The sequence below is a fragment of the Ovis aries genome, chromosome 5, assembly GCF_016772045.2.
Source record: "Ovis aries strain OAR_USU_Benz2616 breed Rambouillet chromosome 5, ARS-UI_Ramb_v3.0, whole genome shotgun sequence".
NCBI classification, from domain to species: Eukaryota; Metazoa; Chordata; class Mammalia; order Artiodactyla; family Bovidae; genus Ovis; species Ovis aries.
Window position 1 is genome coordinate 50080257 of NC_056058.1, and position 23245 is coordinate 50103501.

Genomic DNA, 23245 nt, shown 5'->3' on the forward strand with positions numbered 1-23245 from the left:
GAAAGAGCAATCTCTCAGTTATCTTAGAACTGTAAAATTCTTCAAAGCATCTTGAAAGTGACAGGAGTAACACGAAGTAACTGGATTTGCCTGGGAGAATGCAGAAATTACTTAGGCCTCTGGGTGTCGCTGTTGACTACCTAAGAAGTAACCCCGTGAGCCATCCAATCCAACATTACGATTTCCATAACACAAAGGGCTGGGCATTTGGCCCGCAAGGTTCGGGGCGGCAAAGAAATTCAGTCCAACAGCCCACTAGTTCTCTCCACAGTGACGTGGTTCCTTGAATGCTGGTCACCTCAGACCCTGAGGAATAAAGATTGGAATCCCGAGCTGGAGGCCGGAAGTTGCCTGGGAGAAAAGACTGCCGCTCAAGAAATGGCGGCTCTGCTAAATTTGCCCCATCGCGGAAGGTTTGTCCTGCTGTGCCTGCTTTGGGTGGCCCTGTGGAAGGTTGGAGCTGGGCAGATGCGCTATTCAGTGCCAGAAGAGATAGAAAAAGGGTCATTCGTGGGCAGCGTTGCCAAGGATCTCGGGCTAGAGCCTCTGGCACTGGCGGAGCGCGGAGCCCGCATCGTCTCCAGAGGTAGGACGCATCTCTTCGCTCTGAACCCGCGAAACGGCAGCTTGGTCACCGCGGGCAGGATAGACCGGGAGGAGCTCTGCGCGCAGAGTGCGCGGTGTCTGGTGAGTTTTAACATACTCCTGGAAGATAAATTGAGCATTTATTCAGTAGAAGTGGAAATAAAAGATATTAACGATAATGCCCCTCGCTTTGGAGTAGAGGAAGTGGAGCTAAAAATTAGTGAAACGACTACGCCAGGATTTCGGATCCCTCTTAAGAGTGCGCATGATGCAGACGTCGGAGAGAACACTCTCCAAAAGTACGAAATTAATTCAAATGACCACTTCTCTCTGGACGTGCGAAGCGGGGTGGATGGTAACAAGTACCCGGAGCTGGTGCTGGGACGCGCTTTGGACCGTGAGGAGGAGGCCGTACACTACCTCGTTCTCAAGGCTTTGGACGGGGGCGACCCTATCAGATCTGGGACCTCCCGCATCCGCGTGACGGTCTTGGATGTGAACGACAACGCTCCTGTTTTTACACAGCCCGAGTACCGGGTAAGTGTTCCAGAGAATACTCCGGTAGGCACCCGGATACTTACAGTGACCGCCACTGATGCAGATGAGGGATACAATGCCCAAGTGACTTATTTTCTGGAGAAAAACCCTGAAGAAACCTCAGAGGTATTTGAGCTTAAGTCATCATCTGGGGAAATAACAATCACAAAAAGCCTAGATTATGAGGATGCCAAATTCCATGAAATTGATATTGAAGCTCAGGATGGTCCGGGCCTTCTGACCAGAATGAAGGTCACTGTCACAGTTCTGGACGTGAATGACAATGTCCCAGAATTCTACATGACATCTGCTACAAGCTCAGTTCCTGAAGATTCTCCTCCAGGAACCATAATCGCACTTTTCAATGTACATGACAGAGACTCTGGGCAGAATGCATTTATCACATGTTCACTCCCAGAGAACCTTCCTTTCAAATTAGAAAGGTCAGTGGACAATTACCACCGATTGGTTACAACTAGAGTCCTTGACAGAGAACAGTTTTCCTCTTACAACATCACTGTGACTGCTAAAGATGGAGGGAGCCCATCTCTATCCACAAATGCTTACATTTTGCTGCAGGTGACAGACATCAACGACAATCCCCCCACCTTTCCCCACACATCCTACTCTGCCTACATTCCTGAAAACAACCCCAGAGGTGCCTCCATCTTTTCCGTGATGGCCCGTGACCCCGACAGCAACAACAATGCCCATGTAACTTATAGCTTGGCTGAGGACACCCTTCAGAGTGCACCCCTGTCCGCCTACGTCTCCATCAACTCTGACACCGGTGTTCTCTATGCACTGCGTTCCTTTGATTATGAGCAGTTCTGTGAACTTCAGTTATGGGTTACAGCACAGGATGGTGGGAATCCACCCCTCAGCACCAACGTGTCTGTAAGCATATTCGTGCTGGACCAGAACGACAACACACCTGAGATTCTGTACCCTGCACTCCCCACGGACGGTTCCACAGGCGTGGAGTTGGCACCCCGCTCTGCAGAGCCTGGCTACCTGGTCACCAAGGTGGTGGCGGTGGACAGAGACTCGGGACAGAACGCCTGGCTGTCCTACCGCCTGCTGAAGGCCAGTGAGCCAGGGCTCTTCTTGGTGGGGCTGCACACGGGCGAGGTGCGCACAGCGCGGGCCCTGCTGGACAGAGACGCGCTCAAGCAGAGCCTGGTGGTGGCGGTCCAGGACCACGGCCAGCCCCCTCTCTCGGCCACCGTCACGTTCACTGTGGCTGTGGCTGACAGCATCCCAGACATCCTGACTGACCTAGGCAGCCTGAAGCCCTCAGTGGACCCTGACGACTCCGGCCTCACACTCTACCTGGTGGTGGCGGTGGCCGCGGTCTCCTGTGTCTTCCTCGCCTTTGTCATTGTGCTACTGGCGCTCAGACTGCGGCGCTGGCACATGTCGCATCTGCTCCAGGCTTCGGGCAGCGGGTTGGCTGGCGTGCCTGCGTCTCAGTTTGTGGGCGTGGACGGGGTGCGGGCTTTCCTGCAGACCTATTCGCACGAGGTCTCGCTCACCGCGGACTCTCGGGGGAGTCACGTGATCTTCCCGCAGCCGAACTACGCGGACACGCTCATCAGTCAGGAGAGCTGTGAGAAAAAGGATTTTCTTTCAGAACCTCAATTTCTACCTGAAGATAAACAAGAAACATTTTCTCAGGTAAACTCTCTTCCTAATATTGCTGTGAGTTACTTTGCTAAAAGACATAAATTTACCTAATTACTTAGCTGTCTCCACAGTTTACCATACCTTTTCTATTTCCCATATTTCTTTGTGGACATGTTCAATTTTTACGAAATAGTCCTCATGAATTATTTCTCACTAGTTCTAAGCGTTCACATGGTGTAACAGGGAAGAGGAGCTAGAATCATTGTGTCATTAGTATAAATTGGGAATTAGTAGGTGAAGACGATATTTAGGTTATCAAAAGAGCCTCTAGGTTCAAGAGGGAGGGGTCATATGGATACCTGTGGCTGATTCATGTTGATGTGTGGCAGAAACCAGCACAATATTGTAAAGCAGTTATCCTCCAATTAAAAAAATTAATGCATTAACAACAACAAAAAAGAGCCTTAGAAACTAGGGTATCTGCTTTCTCTTACTTTCTTTCTCATCCCTTAGCAAACCATCCCAATCCACCCGAATCAACAGTCCTTTGTTAGATATATGAATGTTGACTTTTGTTTCCTCAAATATCTCCCTCTTTTAAAATTTAATACTTTTATGCTTTATATTTATGAATATTAATAAATACTGTAGTCGTTTGTTTTCATCTCAGTCTTTGTTTTTCATTCAGTTTAGCAGTGAGATTCCTCACATTTTTTTATTTGAATGATCTTCCCTATTAAAAGATGTGTTTAGGAATAGATACGCTTCACCATGTTTCAGGAAGGTATGTCATGCAATCTCTGTTTAGTTCAAAATGTCATTAGCCTCTAAAGTAGCTCTGTGTTCCTTTAAGAGTAATTGAGTTATCATTTGCTGTATTAATATAATTCATGGTTTATATAATAGTTAAGATGTGTCTGTTCCTTGTTACTTTTTATTTTTCTCATATGTGGAAACAACGTTGCCTTTTTATCTTTAAAAATAATATATATCCTCGAGGAATTAAGAGATCATATCAAATAATTGCCCCTAAAGATTCTCCTTTTACGTTTCTATCTCAAAGTTTCCTACTCACAACAGCTGTTGAAAATGTTTCCAGTTCTTCCACCAATATCAGTCTCCCTTACAACCAAGTTTTCCTTCCCCATTCCTCTTCCCATGTTGGCTTTTAGTATGTTAGTTATATACTTAATAACAACAAAAAATACGCTACTATTCTGTGTAACTGGGGTCATCTTTTATTTGGAAATAATCCTATACTAAGCCAGTCATGTATATAATGGTGCCATCATTCTTTAAGATGTTGTGATTCTATACTGTTTAAGGGCATCTGAGGGAAATTGTGTTATTACTATTACATCATTTTCTTTGAGACAAAGTTGGCACTCACTGTGGAATAATACAAACATTTTGCAAGTAAATAAAGTATGAACGGGGGAAATTGAAAACAAAGTTCCTTTTAGTGTGTACAGTAACTCTTCATGAAATAAATGCCTTATGTGTAGCTGTATAATGCATCATGATTGAAGTGACAAATGAGTTCCTATTACTGTGCTTTGGAAAGGAAAACAAATACAGGAAAGGGGTTTCTGGAATACAAAACAAAAGTATCTCTACTAGTTTCAGTTTTGGTCCTTAAAAACATCTTCACACTCTAATTTTAGGCAAAACAGACTACTTTCAGTACCCTGAAGTTCTGTGGTTTCTCTCTCACATCTAGGTATTGCCATATTCTTCTGTCTTATATCCAGGCCTTACCCCTCCCTGATCCACTCCTCTCAGGTTTCTTGGGAAAACCTTTGGTAACCTCCAAGGCCAGGTTGGAGGCCCTCTCATTGCCCTTGGCCTCTGATCTTATGGCAATATCTCACTGCACTATAATTCCTTGTTTGCTTTTATATCCTTATAACTCCATGAAGGAAATAGCTGTGTTTGTATCGTTAAATCTCCAAGTATTGTCAGCTACTCAATTATATGTATGTTTAATGAATGAGTTAAATGGAAAATATTAAAACTAAAATGTCAAGCTATGAAGGACAGATTTCAAGAGGCATGCCTTATAAATATGACTGATATTTCTGTGCAGTTCTTAAACTTTGAACATTTCAAAACAGTAACTTCGGCATGTTTGAAGCAATATTAGCGGCATTCAGGTTAACTCATGGATTATTAAGGAAGATACTTTAAATCTTTTAACATATAGCGATTCAGTTATGTGAAACAAAAACTGAGCCCATTACCTCTGAACAAAAAGAATTTCAGGTGCTTGGAAACTTAAAAATTTCTGACTTAGATCTTTGTCAGAGCGTGCAGTGAACGGTTATGCCTCTGAGCGTCGCTGTTCACCACTCAAGAAGGAAAACGCCGCTGAAAAGCTAGTCCTTTTCCTTGTTTCCAAAGAGCAGAGAACCAGCAAATCACACTCGGAAGATCCGAAGCTGCCTCAAAGCTCACCCCGTCAGTCAGCCAGCTCTGTGACCTATAAATTAGGTCCACGAAAGTCTTCGTTCCTTGAGAAAATAAGACTGAAGTCTGCCTTGGGAAACTGGAAACCAATTCAGAGAAAATAATTCACCAAAACGGAAATGACCAATTACCAGAGAGTTAGAAAGTGCGGAGGACTGGCCCTGCTGTGCGTGCTTCTGGGGACGCTGTGCAAGACCGGATGCGGGCAGATCCGCTATTCGGTGTCAGAGGAGCTGGACAGAGGCTCCTTCGTGGGTAACATCGCCAAGGACCTGGGGCTGGAGCCCCAGGAGCTGGCGGAGCGGGGAGTCCGCATCGTCTCCAGAGGTAGAACGCAGCTCTTTGCTCTGAACCCGAGAAGCGGCAGCTTGGTCACCGCGAACAGGATAGATCGGGAGGAGCTCTGCGCTCAGAGCCCACAGTGTCTGGTGAGTTTTAACATCCTGGTTGAAGACAAATTGAACATTTTTGAAGTAGAAATAGAAATTAAAGACCTTAATGACAATGCTCCTGATTTTCTGACGGAGGAATTGGAAATAAAAATTAGTGAACTAACAGTTCCTGGAACTCGATTTCCACTTAAAACTGCCTTTGACCCAGATGTGGGCACGAACTCTCTGCTAAACTATCAGCTCAGCCCCAGTGACTATTTCTCCCTGGCTGTGAAGAGTGCCACTGATGGGGCCAAGTATCCAGAGCTGGTGCTGCAGCAGGCTCTTGACCGGGAGGAAAAGAAAGTTCACCAACTTGCCCTAATTGCTTCTGATGGTGGTGACCCTGTCCACTCTGGCAACTTGGGCATCCAAGTGACAGTTCTAGATGCAAATGACAATCCACCAGTATTTACCCAGCCTGAATATCGAGTAAGTGTTCAAGAGAACCTGCCAGTAGGCACTTGGCTGCTCACAGTGAATGCCACTGACCCTGACGAGGGATTCAATGCTCAAGTATCCTATGTACTAGATAAAATGCCTGGAAAAATCGCTCAGATTTTTTATCTCAACTCAGTGACTGGGGACTTATCGATAGTAAAAAATCTAGATTATGAGGATGCTACTTTCTATGAAATTATAATAGAAGCACAAGATGGACCAGGTCTCCTTTCAAGAGCTAAGATTCTGGTCACAGTTCTGGATGTGAATGACAATGCCCCAGAAATTACAATTACTTCTCTCACAGAATCAGTTCCAGAAGAGTCAACTGCTGGAAGGGAAATTGCCCTTATCAACGTGCATGATCGGGATTCCGGGCAAAATGGACAGGTCACAGTTTTTGTCCTTGGAAATATGCCATTTAATTTAGAAAAGTCAATAAACCAATATTATCGCTTAGTGACAGCCAGATCTCTGGACCGTGAACAGCAGTCTGAATATAACATCACTCTGAGAGCTACAGATGGGGGTAGTCCGCCACTGTCCACAGAAACACACATCACTCTGCATGTGGCAGACATCAACGACAACCCACCTGCTTTCACTCATGCCTCCTATTCTGCCTACATTCCTGAAAACAATCCCAGGGGAGCCTCCATCTTCTCTGTGACAGCCCAGGACCCTGACAGCATTGAGAATGCCCACATTACCTATGCACTGACTGAGGATACCATCCAAGGGGCACCTCTCTCCACCTACGTCTCCATAAACTCAGACACTGGAGTCCTGTATGCTCTGCATTCCTTTGACTTTGAGCAGGTTAGAGACCTGCAGGTACTGGTGACTGCTAGTGACAGTGGGAACCCTCCACTTAGCAGCAACGTGTCTCTGAGCCTATTTGTGTTGGACCAGAATGACAACACACCTGAGATTCTATACCCTGCCCTCCCCACTGATGGTTCTACCGGTGTGGAGCTGGCACCCCGCTCTGCAGAGCCAGGCTACCTGGTCACCAAGGTGGTGGCAGTGGACAGAGACTCGGGACAGAACGCCTGGCTGTCCTACCGCTTGCTCAAAGCCAGTGACCCAGGGCTCTTCGCGGTGGGCCTGCACACCGGCGAGGTGCGCACAGCGCGGGCCCTGCTGGACAGAGACGCGCTCAAGCAGAGCCTGGTGGTGGCGGTCCAGGACCACGGCCAGCCCCCTCTCTCGGCCACCGTCACGCTCACTGTGGCTGTGGCTGACAGCATCCCAGACATCCTGACTGACCTAGGCAGCCTGAAGCCCTCAGTGGATCCTGACGACTCAGGCCTCACACTCTACCTGGTGGTGGCGGTGGCCGCGGTCTCCTGCGTCTTCCTCGCCTTTGTCATTGTGCTACTGGCGCTCAGACTGCGGCGCTGGCACATGTCGCATCTGCTCCAGGCTTCGGGCAGCGGGTTGGCTGGCGTGCCTGCGTCTCAGTTTGTGGGCGTGGACGGGGTGCGGGCTTTCCTGCAGACCTATTCGCACGAGGTCTCGCTCACCGCGGACTCTCGGGGGAGTCACGTGATCTTCCCGCAGCCGAACTACGCGGACACGCTCATCAGCCAGGAGAGCTGTGAGAAAAGCGAGCCTCTCCTGATATCTCAAGATTTACTGGAAACGAAAGGAGACCCCAACGAGCTCCAGGTGAGTTTCTTTCTTTCTTTTAATATTTTAAGGAACAGTTATGCCAGTGTGGTTATTATAAAATTTTAATACACATTTATTTTAAAATAAAGCAATGAAGTAGCCATTGGTTGTTTTGTTTAAATATGTACCTCTCTTCTTCTCGGATTGTGGTGGGGCTGCACTTCCTTGCCTGGTATAGCTGGGCCTAGTAAATATTTCTGACCAATACACTGGAAGTAGAAGTATGTGACCTTCGCAGAGGAAGTCCTAGTTGTCATTTGTAAGAATTACCAGATCTCTAACTTATTTTTTGAAATCGTGACTGTGCCTCCTATCTAAGTCCTTGAATGACTGCAATGAAAGAAGAGCCCTGTGGTTGACTCAACATTGATGTGTATACCTGTGATAAGTAGATGTTTTTATTTTAATTCGCTGTGATGATGAAGTTTGTCACTTCAGCCTACCTAGCCTATCCTGATAAACAAGTATATAGTATTTTAGGCTCTAATAATATGATGCTTAACTCCTTCCAAGACAGGCCAAACTGGATTCATCCTGATAACATAAAAATGATAGGGTCAAAAAATACAGAGGTTTGTCAAATTCTTTTACCTGGCATGTAGTCCCTACTTGGTGTACTTGTGTGTATCCATATGGATTTCAGCCTTTTCTCTGAAGGTGGGAAGCTCAATTGCCTAAACAGTTATGAGCCTTGGAGTGGCATTCCTTGTCCTTTGAGATAGATTATAAAATGTAAGGAGATATGTCTTAGCCTCTTTAAGAGATTTCCAGACCATCCACTTCAACCATGGAAAAGGAGTCCTAAAACTTTCTTTTAAAATATTTCTATATTTATTTGACTGCACTGGGTCTTGATCACAGCACTCAGGATCTTCAATCTTCCTTGTAGCATCCGGGATCTAGTTCCCTTACCTGGTATCCAACTTGGCCTGCCGCATTGGGAGCATGGAATATTAGCCACTGGAGCACCAGGGAAGTCCCAGGAGTCCTACAACTTTCTTGAGCTATAAATTGTTGACCCCTTTTTGAAATATATGAAATTATTTTCACCCATAAAGTTACACCAGAGTCATCCAAAATTAGGCCTAAATAGATTTCATTAGATCTTAAACAAAGGAGTACATCTCTCCTTCAGTGTGTTAGGAAGGGATACATTCAAAAGTGGGTGACAAAAGAGCCTGAACAAAATAGCTGAAAACAGAGAAGGTTGTAGTCTCACTCAAACCTGCAAATGCATCGCAGAAAATAATATTAAATGGCTAGGGCCACAGGAACTTTAGATGTTCAAAGAGAATTTTCTAAGAATTTCATGTAAAATATAACCTACACATATATTGGGAAAATACGTAGAGTACAAAGGCATCTATTTGTATGGATGATAAGAAGTCTCAGACATGCCATTTTCACGAAAAATGATTTTTTAAGGATAGGCAAGACTTCATTACAATAAAAGGGGAGGAGGGTTTATAATTAAAGGAACAGAAAGTATCAAGACATGAAGTAGGGCAAACAAGGGCAAGGATGTCTTAGGAAATTAATAATCTGTCTTGACAGGAATGTAAAAGGAGTATGGATTAGTGCTGCAGGGTAACAGAATAAATTGTTTGGTTGTGCATCTAATTTGGTAGTGCATTTGAAATAAAGGTGTTTGTCTGTTTTACTTACCTAAGACTGTTTAAGGATTATAGGTAAGTTTCAAAATGGGAGTGTCTAAGAACTTTCAGTTCCTCTCAAAGATTTACCAGTGATCAAATCAAACTCATTACACTTATTAATGTATAAATTGACTGGAACTGAGTATTTGCATTAAGGAATATTTGTGTATAAAATCATATAGTAAAAAAGCACTGACTTCATTAAAATAAATATACTTACCCAATATTTAGTTTCATAAAAGCAGATGTATGCTCAAATACTAGATTGGTCTCTTTAACAAACTATCGGGCTCCTTTGTACTTAATGGGAATGTTACATATACTTTAAAATGCTGAGCAATATAGTCAAATAAGTCTAGGATTTTTACTTTCTCTTTTTTCCAAAGATTAAATGTTTTTATCCACTAACAATAACCTAGTTAGTTACATCCACACTAGTCATGATACTAGTCATGCCAGTGTTTATAAATACAGTAGAATCACTGAAAGTATTTTTGCCCTCCAAAATAAATAAATAAAAGCTATATGCCTTATGGAACATCTTTAATGAAGAAAGAAGAATAAAATGATGGCAACATTTAAAAGATGAAAATCTAGATTTGAAGGGAAATTTTGAATAGTTTGTTCTTTCTAAAAAATAAAAAAAAACACAAGATATATATTAGTAGATTCAAGAGCTTAAACTTTGAGGAACAGGTAGTTGGGTAATATGCAGTTTCCTCAGGCAACCTCCTGGTGCCGCTGTTGACCAAAGGGAAGATAAGCATTTTCAGTTGTGCAGGAGTGGCCGGCAGTGTTTTCTTTCTTGCTTTGTCCTGTACACATCGGAATGCAGACGTACCTCCTGCAAATCGTACCCTCAAATCACAGAAGTCCAGGGTGCTGTGTTGATTATTTAAACATTCCAGAGACATCTTGAAGAGCAGCTTCCCAGAGAGTTCAAGAAATGCTTAGGAGCTTCAGAAAAGCTGAAACAATGAAAAGTCAGGTACTGTTTCTCTTCCTGCTGTCATTGTTTCGCGGGGCAATCTCCCAGCAGATCCAGTACTCAATTCCAGAGGAGCTGGACAAGGGCTCAAGGGTGGGGAACCTGGCCGAGGATCTAAGGCTCAGTGTCCAGGAGTTGCCAGCTCGAAAACTGCGGATTAGTGCAGAGGACTTTTTCAGCGTGAGAGCCGAGAATGGGGATTTGCTAGTGAGTGGCAGGATAGATCGAGAGAAGATTTGCGGGAGAAAATCTGAGTGTGCTGTAGAATTTGAAATGGTTGCTGACAATCCAATGACTATTTTCCATGTAAGTGTTGCAATTCAAGATATTAATGACAATGCACCACGTTTCACTGCAAAAAGCATTGACTTGGAAATCTCTGAGTTAGCCTTACCAGGGGTAAAATTCCCTCTGGATTCTGCGCAAGATGCAGATGTAGAAAGTAACTCACTGAAGAAATATTTCATCAGCCACAATGAGTACTTCTCTCTGTCAACGAAGAAAAGTCCTGATGGAAGTAAATACCCAGAGTTACTGCTGGAAAAACCTCTGGACAGAGAACAGCAGAATTCCCACCATTTAATCCTGACTGCCATGGATGGTGGGGACCCTCCTCTAAGTGGCACTACCCTGATCCGGATACAGGTCACTGATGCCAATGATAATGCTCCAGTGTTCAGCCAGGACACTTACAGGGTTAGCCTCCAAGAAAATGTGCCCCGGGGAACCTCCGTGCTGCAGGTGATGGCCACTGACCAGGATGAGGGCATTAATGCAGAAATCACCTATGCCTTCCTCAATGCCCCAGCAAGTACCAGCTTCCTCTTCATTCTCAATCCAAATACTGGTGACATCACAACCAATGGTACATTGGACTTTGAAGAGACAAGTAGATATATGTTGGGTGTTGAAGCCAAGGATGGAGGAGTACACACGGCTCACTGTAATGTTCAGATTGAAATTGTTGATGAGAATGACAATGCCCCAGAGGTGACATTCATGTCCTTCTCTAACCAGATTCCTGAGGGCTCAGACCTGGGAACTGTAATAGCCCTCATTAAAGTGCAAGACCAGGATTCTGAGCAAAATGGTTTGGTAACATGCTATGTTCAGGAAGAAGTTCCCTTCAAATTAGAATCCACCTCTAAGAATTACTACAAACTAGTGATTGATGGTGCCCTAGACCGAGAGCAGAAGGCAGAGTACAATGTCACCATCGCAGCCACTGACAAAGGCAAGCCTGCCCTTTCCTCCACTAAAAGCATCACCCTACATATCCGCGATGTCAACGACAACGCTCCAGTTTTCCACCAAGCCACCTATGTGGTACACGTGGCAGAAAATAACCCGCCTGGCGCTTCTATCGCGTATGTCAGCGCCTCCGACCCTGACCTAGGGCCCAACGGCCACGTCTCCTACTCCATCGTGGCCAGCGACCTGCAGCCGCGCGCGCTGTCGTCCTACGTGTCCGTGAACCCGCAGAGCGGAGTGGTGTTCGCGCAGCGCGCCTTCGACCACGAGCAGCTGCGCGCCTTCGAGCTGACTCTGCAGGCCCGCGACCACGGCTCGCCCGCGCTCAGCTCCAACGTGAGCCTGCGCGTGCTGGTGGGCGACCGCAACGACAACGCGCCCAGGGTGCTGTACCCGGCGCTGGGGCCCGACGGCTCGGCGCTCTTCGACACGGTGCCCCGCGCCGCGCAGCCCGGCTACCTGGTCACCAAGGTGGTGGCGGTGGACGCAGACTCTGGACACAACGCCTGGCTGTCCTACCACGTGCTGCAGGCCAGCGAGCCTGGGCTGTTCAGCGTGGGGCTGCGCACGGGCGAGGTGCGCACGGCGAAGGCCTTGGGCGACAGGGACGCGGCCCGCCAGCGCCTGCTGGTCGCTGTGCGCGATGGGGGACAGCCGCCCCTCTCGGCCACCGCCACGCTGCTCCTGGTTTTCGCCGACAGCCTGCAGGAGGCGCTGCCGGACCTCAGTGACCGGCCCGCGCCCTCTGACCCCCAGGCTGAACTGCAGTTTTACCTGGTGGTGGCCTTGGCCTTGATCTCGGTGCTCTTCCTCCTGGCAGTGATTCTGGCGGTCGCCCTGCACCTGCGACGCTCCTCCAGCCCTGCTGCTTGGGGCTGCTTTAAGCCTGGTCTCAGTTCAAAGTCTGCACCTGGGGTTCTCCCCAACTACAGTGAGGGAACATTGCCCTATTCCTACAATCTGTGCGTTGCTTCACAATCAGCTAAGACAGAATTTAATTTTCACAATGTGACCCTGGAAACGGTTCCCCCTGGGGATCTCCTAGGTGAAGATCCTTCTATGGATGTAGGTACCAGTAATGAAGACCCCCAAATCGCCTATGATTCCTCTTTTTCCCATCAGGTGAGTTTTTGCAGACTTACTTAACTTTTACTGCTGTATTTTATTTTCAATAGTGCATCATTAGTTTTGGTCCTTGTTCATTGTTCTAGTGATGGTAGTGGGAGAGGAGGTATATTGGATGGGTTGAGATTGGTTTCTTGATTGCTCATTAGTCTTGATGGTTAATTATTACTTATTGTTACTTCTCAATTTGTACTCTCAGTATTTCTATACATCAGCAAATCCTGCTACAAACAGCTTTTTCTGTCACCGCCCTTAGTAATAGCACTGCCCTTACATAGTTGATGTGTAATATACCTTTTTTCAAGATTGTAAATGTACTAACATTTCTTTAAGTTAAAAAAAATTTTAATTTCACCTTCATCAAATACAGTTTAGTTGTTTATCTTTTTCTGTGATGTATTAATATAACCTTCAATAATTAAGTCTCTTAGCACTTTTTTGCTTTTCATATGTAGCAAAGACTGACAGGTTTCATATTTGAATCAGTAACTTTGGGTCTTTTTTCCCATTTTGTAAACTGTCAAGAGTAATTTTCTTGACCATCCTTAAATTATTAGTTTTTATACCCTATCTACTTTGTCACTGCTATCATGCGGAATATAATGGATATTTTGTTGTATACAGAGACTTTTCCATAATTTTTTAACATAGACTTCTAATAAGTGAGTCAGATTTTTTCCAAAACAATTTTATTTTACCTCCCAACCCCCAAAAAGTTGTGGGTCTTTTGAGGACTGTGAAAAATACTTTCAGCCTACTCTCCAAAGTCAGAGAATTTTTAAAGCTCTGAATAATTAATGGAGTTTTGAGTCTGATCAAAATTTATGAGTGATTTCTAGAAACTAAATATTATGTGAGTAGTAATCAAAGAACTGAGTACTTGCTGCTTTATCTCAAATTTTCTCAGATTAGTAAACTGCTCTAAGTATTCATTAATAAGAAAACTATAAAACATGCAATGATTATATAATTATTAAAATATTTCCTTTTTACCAATTATTTCTAAAATCAAAACTAAAGTTATAAGTAATAGTAAGATAATACCTTCTGGGTGTGTCCTAATGTGGAGATCACTGAAACACCATATGCTCTTTATAGTGCTTCAGTTTAACTTTTCTGTCTTTTTACCTTTATTACTTCTTTTAACATCAGTTATATATGCATTCTTTTAGGTTTTGCAGCTTCATTAATGACTCCTTCATTAAGCATTGAAAAATTCTTCGAGTATATACTCAATGAAATGTGCTATTCTAGAGTTTGAGGACTCACTGTGAACATGATCCTCACAGATACAACCTGTGGTCATGAATCTTATATAAAATTAATGAGCAAATATCCTTCCCAAACCTATTATCATATTTGTCAAGCCCATTTGCAAAGGGGTAAAACTAGCTCTTAAACAGTAGATGTTTTCTAACAAGGGAATTAAAAACTTGCCCCAGATTTTAAAGGGTCAATCATGTGAGAAAACTTGTTTCTGTGTAGGTTAAGACTAGAACCCAGATCTCCAACTTCTTGGACACTGTCTTTTCAACTATTTATTCTTCTATTCTTAAAGTATAACCTTGTTTTGGGGAGGGGTAAACATATCTTTTTTTCAATGCAAATTGAAATTGAGCTATGAGTGTAAGTAATGCAACAAACTTAAAAGAGGTAGAAAAAATTCTTGCAAAAAAAAAAACTTGTCTCTGGAAAAATACTTTATCAGCCTTAATGTACAGGAAGCTTTGGGTCAATTATAGATTTTCGCTACAAATTAAACAGCAGATGTTTGGTTTTGATTATTTTGGAGAAAATTGAACATGGAAAGGAAATGGTGTACAAGCGATCCTTTCTTTACCAAGAATAGATTGCAGTAACAGGTTAGGACTCTGAGTGTCGCTGTTCACCAATCGGGGGAAAAAAGAACCAGGAATTTAATCCGTACCACAAGATTTCTGCATCACAACGCACTAGCTTTGGGGTTTTAGAAAGCGTCTTCGAACTGGACCCCCGAGAGCTCCAACATCCAACGGTGAAAGTACCTTATCCTAGACCCCAAAGATCCTGGGAATCCCCAAGCCTCCACCAAGGGAACACTCAAGTGCAAGCTATTCCGCCGCGGGGCTGTCATGGCGTCCCCTCCTTTCTGCCCAAACTGCAGCCGGCTAATCTGGATCTGTGTTCTCCTGGGGGCCCTATGGAAAATCCGGGCCGAACAAATCCGCTACTCGGTGCCTGAGGAGCTGGAGAAGGGCTCCTTCGTGGGCAACATCGCCAAGGACCTGGGGCTGGAGCCCCAGGAGCTGGCGAAGCGCGGAGTCCGCATCGTCTCCAGAGGTAGGACGCAGCTCTTTGCTCTGAACCCGCGAAGCGGCAGCTTGGTCACCGCGGGCAGGATAGATCGGGAGGAGCTCTGTGACAGATCTCCCAAGTGTGTAGTAAACCTAGAGATTCTCTTAGAAGACAAAGTGAAGATTTTTGGAGTTGAAGTGGAAATAATTGATGTTAATGATAATGCGCCCGACTTTGGGGCAGAGCAAAGGGAAATAAAAGTCGCTGAAAATGAAAACCCTGGGACAAGGTTTCCTCTTCCTGAAGCTTTTGATCCGGATATAGGAATAAACTCCCTACAGGGTTACCAGCTCAGCTCGAATGTCCACTTCTCCCTAGACGTGCAAAGCGGAACTGATGAGATTAAGTATCCTGAGCTGGTACTGGAGCACGCCCTGGACCGTGAGGAAGAGGCGGTTCACCACCTCATTCTGACCGCCTTTGACGGAGGCGACCCGGTTTACTCTGGCACTGCCAGGATTCTTGTAAGACTTGTGGATACCAACGACAATGCCCCGGTATTCACTCAGCCCGAGTACCACATCAGAGTGCGGGAGAATGTGACGGTGGGCTCCAGGCTACTCACTGTAAAAGCCACTGATCCAGATGAAGGGGCCAATGGAGAAGTCACATATTCTTTCCGGAAAGTAAGAGATAAAATATCCCAGCTCTTCCAGTTGAATTCTCTGACTGGGGACATAACGATATTGGGAGGTTTGGATTATGAGGACTCTGGCTTCTATGATATAGATGTAGAAGCCCACGATGGACCTGGTCTCCGAGCCAGAAGTAAGGTACTGGTGACAATTCTGGATGTAAATGACAACGCTCCAGAAGTCACAGTTACATCTCTCACCAGCTCTATCCAAGAAACTTCTTCCCCAGGCACAGTAATTGCACTTTTCAATGTGCATGACAGTGATTCAGGAGAGAATGGCCTTGTCACGTGTTCCATTCTGGATAACCTGCCATTCACACTTGAAAAGACCTATGGAAATTATTATCGGTTGTTGACACACAGGGCTCTGGATAGGGAAGAGGTCTCAGAATATAACATCACTGTAACTGCCACTGACCACGGAACTCCGCCATTGTCTACAGAAACATACATCTCACTGAACGTGGCAGACGTCAATGACAATCCACCTGCCTTCCCTCATGCTTCCTACATGGCCTACATTCCAGAAAACAACCCCAGGGGAGCCTCCATCTTCTCTGTGACCGCCCATGACCCTGATAGTAATCAAAACTCAAGGGTCACTTACTCTCTGGCTGAAGACACACTGCAGGGGTCGCCTCTCTCCACCTACGTCTCTATAAACAAGGACACTGGAGTCCTGTATGCTTTGCAGTCCTTTGACTATGAGCGCGTTAGAGACCTGCAGCTACTGGTGACTGCTAGTGACAGCGGGGACCCACCGCTCAGCACCAATGTGTCTGTGAGCATATTTGTGCTGGACCAGAATGACAATTCACCCGAAATCCTATACCCCACCCTCCCCACTGATGGTTCTATGGGTGTGGAGCTGGCACCCCGCTCTGCAGAGCCAGGCTACCTAGTCACCAAGGTGGTGGCAATGGACAGAGACTCGGGACAGAACGCCTGGCTGTCCTACCGCCTGCTCAAGGCCAGTGACCCAGGGCTCTTCGCGGTGGGCCTGCACACGGGCGAGGTGCGCACAGCGCGGGCCCTGCTGGACAGAGACGCACTCAAGCAGAGCCTGGTGGTGGCGGTCCAGGACCACGGCCAGCCCCCTCTCTCGGCCACCGTCACGCTCACTGTGGCTGTGGCTGACAGCATCCCAGACATCCTGACTGACCTAGGCAGCCTGAAGCCCTCAGTGGACCCTGACGACTCCGGCCTCACACTCTACCTGGTGGTGGCGGTGGCCGCGGTCTCCTGCGTCTTCCTCGCCTTTGTCATTGTGCTACTGGCGCTCAGACTGCGGCGCTGGCACATGTCGCATCTGCTCCAGGCTTCGGGCAGCGGGTTGGCTGGCGTGCCGGCGTCTCAGTTTGTGGGCGTGGACGGGGTGCGGGCTTTCCTGCAGACCTATTCGCACGAGGTCTCGCTCACCGCGGACTCTCGGAGGAGTCACGTGATCTTCCCGCAGCCGAACTACGCGGACACGCTCATCAGCCAGGAGAGCTGTGGGAAAAGCGAGCCTCTCCTGATATCTCAGGATTTACTGAAAACAAAAGGTGAATACAGTCTTAATCAGGTGAGTCAAATCTTGCCACACTGAAACGTAGGGAGAGAACTACATAAATGTCTCCAATTATATTTCATATATATGTGTGTGTGTGTGCATATATAGATCAATAAAGCACTTCTTTTTTAGTATTCTGTTGCTTTAAAGTGGAAAGACAGATGATCCTTCAGTAACGATCCGTAACAGTTACTATACCTAAAAGTTATTTATCCTTTGTAATCTTCATTTGGTTACAGTGTCAGTAGCAATTTATTAATTTTATACGTGTAACATCTCACATCTTTAAAGCCATTATTCTTTAGACATTACTGAAAGGATAGACTAGAATTATGAATAGGAAGCAATTGTGTAAACTCATATTAACATATTATCTTGTGTGAGGCTATTGTTTCATCTCTATTGAGTATTTTTAAATTTCCTCTTTTTATACCCTACTGTGTTTTGCTTGAAATTTGCTTTTCTTTCCTTTGAGACAGGTGTTTTCCATTATGCTTAAACAATAACAATTTATAAATATTGGATATATTTAAATTTTGGATATAACTTTCACACGGATAGTTTCTCAATTGGATTGGTACATTTCACATACTGTGTTGTACAGTTTGTGACATGCAGTGACTATGTATGATTTCTTTGGTGCAGGTGATTGTCAAAAATATTACTCATTTAATTCCACTCATATTTAATAGATTGCAGAAGTGATTTTAATAACTTCTAAATTACCTGTTATGGTATCACTGTGAGACCCTTTTTGATTTCTAAGGAAAGCTTAATTGAGAAGAGTTTGAGTTTCTAAATGCTTTTGTCTTCATGGGAAATTGTGGTGCAATCCATAGAGTAAAAGAAGAATGTGTATGATACATGTAACTGGCATGGGGAGCAGAAAAAGAAAATACTGATAATAAATGTATATTGAGAAGCAAATCGTATGTGAGGAGAGATCATTTAAAATAGTGAAGCTTAAAAATATAATTTGGAAATATCAATTGTCCTGAGACTATGACAGACATATTTGGATTCTTGCATTAAAAATGCATTTCTAGAATCAGAGTGATACATCTTTTTTTCGGTGCCTAGGAGGTCGGTAGATTATTTATAACTAGTATAACATGAGAAATACATTGTTGTTTGAGTGGACATTGGGTTTCTTTTAGAAAATAATATTTCTGGTTAAATTGTTACACAATTATATCATGGGATAGTACATAACTATAAGAAATTAAAAATAGAAAACCTCTTTATGTACTACTGTCAGAAAATGTTATCTTCAAGACATAATGAATGAAAGAAGCAAGATGTAGAACATAGAATATTGTTTATTTCCTTTTGTGTCTCCCTATAAAGGGAGACAATTTATAAAATTCTGCTGAATGGTACAAAACATACTAATGGAGTGACACACTAAAAACATAACACTGATTTCTCCTGAGAGAAATGTGTTGTTGAAAGCAGAGAGGGAGAGCCTGGAAAACATGACATGTGTAACTTTTGAATCTGGAACTTTATGAATGTATGCCTATTTAAAAACAAATACTCCTTATAAGTTTTTTTAAAAAAGGAGAAAAAAAATAGTTTTTGCAACACCTTTAGAACACATTAGTGCAGTTTCTAGGAAAAACCTCTGGGCGTCGCTGTAGGTCAAAAGAAGGGAAAGAAGATACTCAGACGCATTTGGGAGCCTCTAAGAGAGTGACTTCCTGCTCAAACCAACCACACAGAGGAGGCCAGTACTGGTTTGGATACAAGAAACAAAAGCAGGAAAAAGTGACCTTACCCCGGATTTTGACACCCCGGAGGGCTTATTTCTCCTCCCAATCAAGAAGCAGAGCAGCAGTGGAGGGAGACGGGATGAGGCTGAGCGCTGAGACGAGCGGCCGGACGCGGTGGCGGCAGGTACTGTTACCGTTCCTGCTGTCTTTATTCCGCGGGGCTCTCCCAGACCAAATTCGCTACTCAATTCCCGAGGAACTGGCCAAAAACTCGGTTGTAGGAAATCTTGCTAAAGATGTAGGGCTCAGTGTCCCAAACTTGTCGGTCCGGAAGCTGCGGATTAGCGCGGAGAAGGAATATTTCGTTGTAAAACCTGAAAGCGGTGAATTACTTGTGAGTAACAGAATAGACCGAGAAGAGATTTGTGGGAAGAAGGCTTTGTGTGTTCTGGATTTCGATACTGTCGCCGAAAACCCACTGAATATTTTCCATGTAACAGTAATAGTAGAGGATATAAATGACAATACTCCGCTATTCAAACAGAGTAAGATTGATTTAAAAATTGGAGAATCCACTAAGCCAGGTAAAACATTTCCACTAGACCCGGCACTAGATTCGGATGCTGGTCCTAATTCACTGCAAAGATATTACCTTAATGACAATGAGTACTTTGATCTCACAGAGAAACAGACTCCAGACGGAGGTAAATATCCTGAGCTGATTCTGAAACATTCTCTGGACAGAGAAGAGCAGAATTTTCATCAACTGCTACTGACAGCTGTAGACGGTGGGGACCCACCCCAGAGTGGCACCACCCAGATCCAAATCCAAGTCACAGATGCCAATGATAACCCCCCGGTGTTCAGCCAGGACGTGTACACAGTCAGCCTGCAAGAGGGTGTGCCACCTGGCTTCTTAGTACTTCGAGTGACAGCCACCGATCAGGATGAAGGAGTCAACGCGGAGATCACCTACTCCTTTCATAACGTGGATGAACAAGTGAAACAGTTTTTTAACTTAAATCAAAGAACAGGAGAAATCACGTCAAACGATGATTTTGATTTTGAAATTGCTAATAGTTACACTCTCCGTATAGAAGCGAAAGATCCTGGAGATCTAGCAGCCCACTGCAGTGTCCAAGTCGAAATTCTTGATGAGAATGATTGTGCACCTGAAGTGATTGTGACTTCAGTATTTACTCCCCTACCAGAGGATTCACCACCAGGAACACTGATCGCCTTGATAAAAACTAAAGATAGAGACTCTGGAGAAAATGGGGAAGTTGACTGCCAAATTTTGGGAAAGGCCGAGTTTATATTGAAATCTTACTTGAAGAACTATTACAAGCTAACGACTGACAGGACCTTGGACCGAGAGGAGATCTCAGAATACAATATCACAGTAATGGCCACCGACAGAGGCAAGCCGCCCCTCTCCTCCAGTATAACCATCACCCTGCACATCGCAGATGTCAACGACAACGCTCCGGTTTTTCACCAGGCCTCCTACGTGGTCCACGTGCCAGAAAACAACCCTCCTGGAGCTTCCATCGCGCATGTTAGCGCCTCCGACCCTGACCTAGGGCCCAACGGCCATGTCTCCTACTCCATCGTGGCCAGCGACCTGCAGCCGCGCGCGCTGTCGTCCTACGTGTCCGTGAACCCGCAGAGCGGCGTGGTGTTCGCGCAGCGCGCCTTCGACCACGAGCAGCTGCGCGCCTGCGAGCTGACTCTGCAGGCCCGCGACCACGGCTCGCCCGCGCTCAGCGCCAACGTGAGCCTGCGCGTGCTGGTGGGCGACCGCAACGACAACGCGCCCAGGGTGCTGTACCCGGCGCTGGGGCCCGACGGCTCGGCGCTCTTCGACACGGTGCCCCGCGCCGCGCAGCCCGGCTACCTGGTCACCAAGGTGGTGGCGGTGGACGCAGACTCTGGACACAACGCCTGGCTGTCCTACCACGTGCTGCAGGCCAGCGAGCCCGGACTGTTCAGCGTGGGGCTGCGCACGGGCGAGGTGCGCACGGCGAGGGCCTTGGGCGACAGGGACGCGGCCCGCCAGCGCCTGCTGGTCGCTGTGCGCGATGGGGGACAGCCGCCCCTCTCGGCCACCGCCACGCTGCTCCTGGTTTTCGCCGACAGCCTGCAGGAGGCGCTGCCGGACCTCAGTGACCGGCCCGCGCCGTCTGACCCCCAGGCCGAGCTGCAGTTTTACCTGGTGGTGGCCTTGGCCTTGATCTCGGTGCTCTTCCTCCTGGCAGTGATTCTGGCGGTCGCCCTGCACCTGCGACGCTCCTCCAGCCCTGCTGCTTGGGGCTGCTTTAAGCCTGGTCTCTGTGTCAAGTCTGCACCTGGGGTTCTCCCACACTACAGTGAGGGAACGCTGCCCTATTCCTACAATCTGTGCGTTGCCTCTCAATCAGCTAAGACGGAATTTAATTTTCTCAATATCACCCCAGAAGTAGTTTCCCCTCAGGATCTCCTCTGCGAAGATACCTCTTGGGTACCAAGTACTAATCATGGAGATGCTGGAGTCCCATTTGCCTCGGATACTATTTTAAAGGTGAGTTTTAATTCAGTTCACTTATTTTGCGGTTTCAGTGTTTCTTAACAAACCACCTGAGTGGAGTAGAAGTCTTCAATTCATATTTCATTGTTTTGTAGGTAGAATTTAAGGTTCTTTTGCCTAAATATCTTAGTCTTATTTAAGCAAATCTTTGACATAAGTTACCCATCTTATGGGTGGGATTTATTTATCCGTGTGGGTGCTCAGTTGCTGTCATGTCTAACTCTTTACGATCCTATGGATGTAGACCGCCATGTTCTTCTGTCCTTGGGATTATCCTGAAATACTGGAGTAGGTTATAGTTTCCTTCTCCAGGAGATCTTCCGGACCCTGGGATCGGACTCACACCTCTTGCATCTCCTACATTGGAAGGGAGATTCTTTACCGCTGAGCCACCTGGGAAGCCCCTTATTTACCCATAGTTACAAACCTTTCTACATAAGATACTTCATTTTCTCCCTCATCTTTACGTTCATTGCCTCTGAAAGTTTATAACTGTTGAGACCTTAAGCTATTTGTTTCTCCTTCAGAGTCTTTATATTAGTTTTATTCATTTTAGCTATGCTTCCTCTTAGAATTATAGTACTTAAGAGTAAAGAGATCTCCCAGTCTCACTAGTTTGGGAAACTGAGAAGCAAAGAAAGAAGAATTTTACTCAATGATATGCCAGTCAACAGCAGAGCATAGGTAGGACTGATATGAACACCAGCACTCTAAGCGTCTTTACAAGCTAAATGTCTTGGGATCCCAGATCTACTTTAAAAGGTCATACAAAGTTTGAGGTATGCAGTGTCTGCTAATAAGAATGTGTTTAATAAATGGGAGAAATGTTTTCTCTGTCATGTACAGTAACAAATTGCTTTTGAAAAATCATACATTGAGAAAATTTTTGTGACCTTTTCTCACACTGTTTACTTAAAACTTCATTTTTAAAATTTTCTAGATATAAATGTAAAATACTTTTATTTTCTTCATTTTCCTGTGAGATGTCTTTAAGTAAAAATTGCTTCTCTCACTTAATGGACTCTCTGAAATCGCCTTTCTTTTTAGTAATGACATATTTCTTTTTTGCTACCATATAAAGATGATAACATTTAATATCTGTCTTAATAGAAAGGCCACTTACTGCCTGCTCAATGATAAGTATCTGGACTTGTTTTTCTGTTTGGGTGATGAACTAAATCCTTTTCAGCCACAGTCACTATACTGATATTCCCCAGGTGTCTGTAACTGTAAAACATCTAACTCCAATTTAGACATAGTAATTAGAAAATATAAATAATGCATAGTTAATTCAACTCAAAGTCTCAGTGTGATATAGTGTAGCTGCCATGTACTTAGTGTGAAAATCTTGAAACTTTCTCAAAGACGTCAGAAGTAACAAAAAGCAAAAAAACCTAAAAACCCTTTATTTCCTCTGCATATGACAACTAATACAATTTGCATAATACTGTGGGCCTTTTTTCAAAGGTCTATTGAGAGCTAGGATTGTTTTCTTGGTGTTCTTATGTACAAATGGGCATATTTTCATAAACATATCCTAATTAAAAATGAGATCTTAAAGCCTACAAAAACTTCTGATGTCCTAATTAGATGGGCTCAATATAAGTAAGTGAATAAAGGGCATAGGCTCAATGGCACATTAAAGAAAACTTTCTAAAGAAGTAA

The 23245-nt window shown here is 44.9% G+C and overlaps 1 protein-coding gene across 5 annotated transcripts in view; it reads left to right on the forward strand.

Annotated features, from left to right (window-relative positions):
- Positions 1-166: 166 nt before the first annotated feature.
- The window catches only part of LOC101105495 (protocadherin gamma-C4), a 171618-nt gene continuing 148539 nt past the window's right edge, over positions 167-23245 (forward strand). The window contains exon 1 of one of the 5 annotated variants that reach the window (XM_027970335.2): positions 167-2799. In XM_027970335.2, the coding sequence (XP_027826136.1) occupies positions 379-2799 (2421 nt within the window). In that variant the 5' untranslated portion in view covers positions 167-378. Of the gene's footprint in view, positions 2800-5125; positions 7758-10222; positions 12777-14689; positions 17315-18988; positions 21575-23245 lie in introns of those variants that run through there. The other 4 variants (XM_015096097.3, XM_042250591.1, XM_027970332.3 and 1 more) reach the window with 4 other exon arrangements.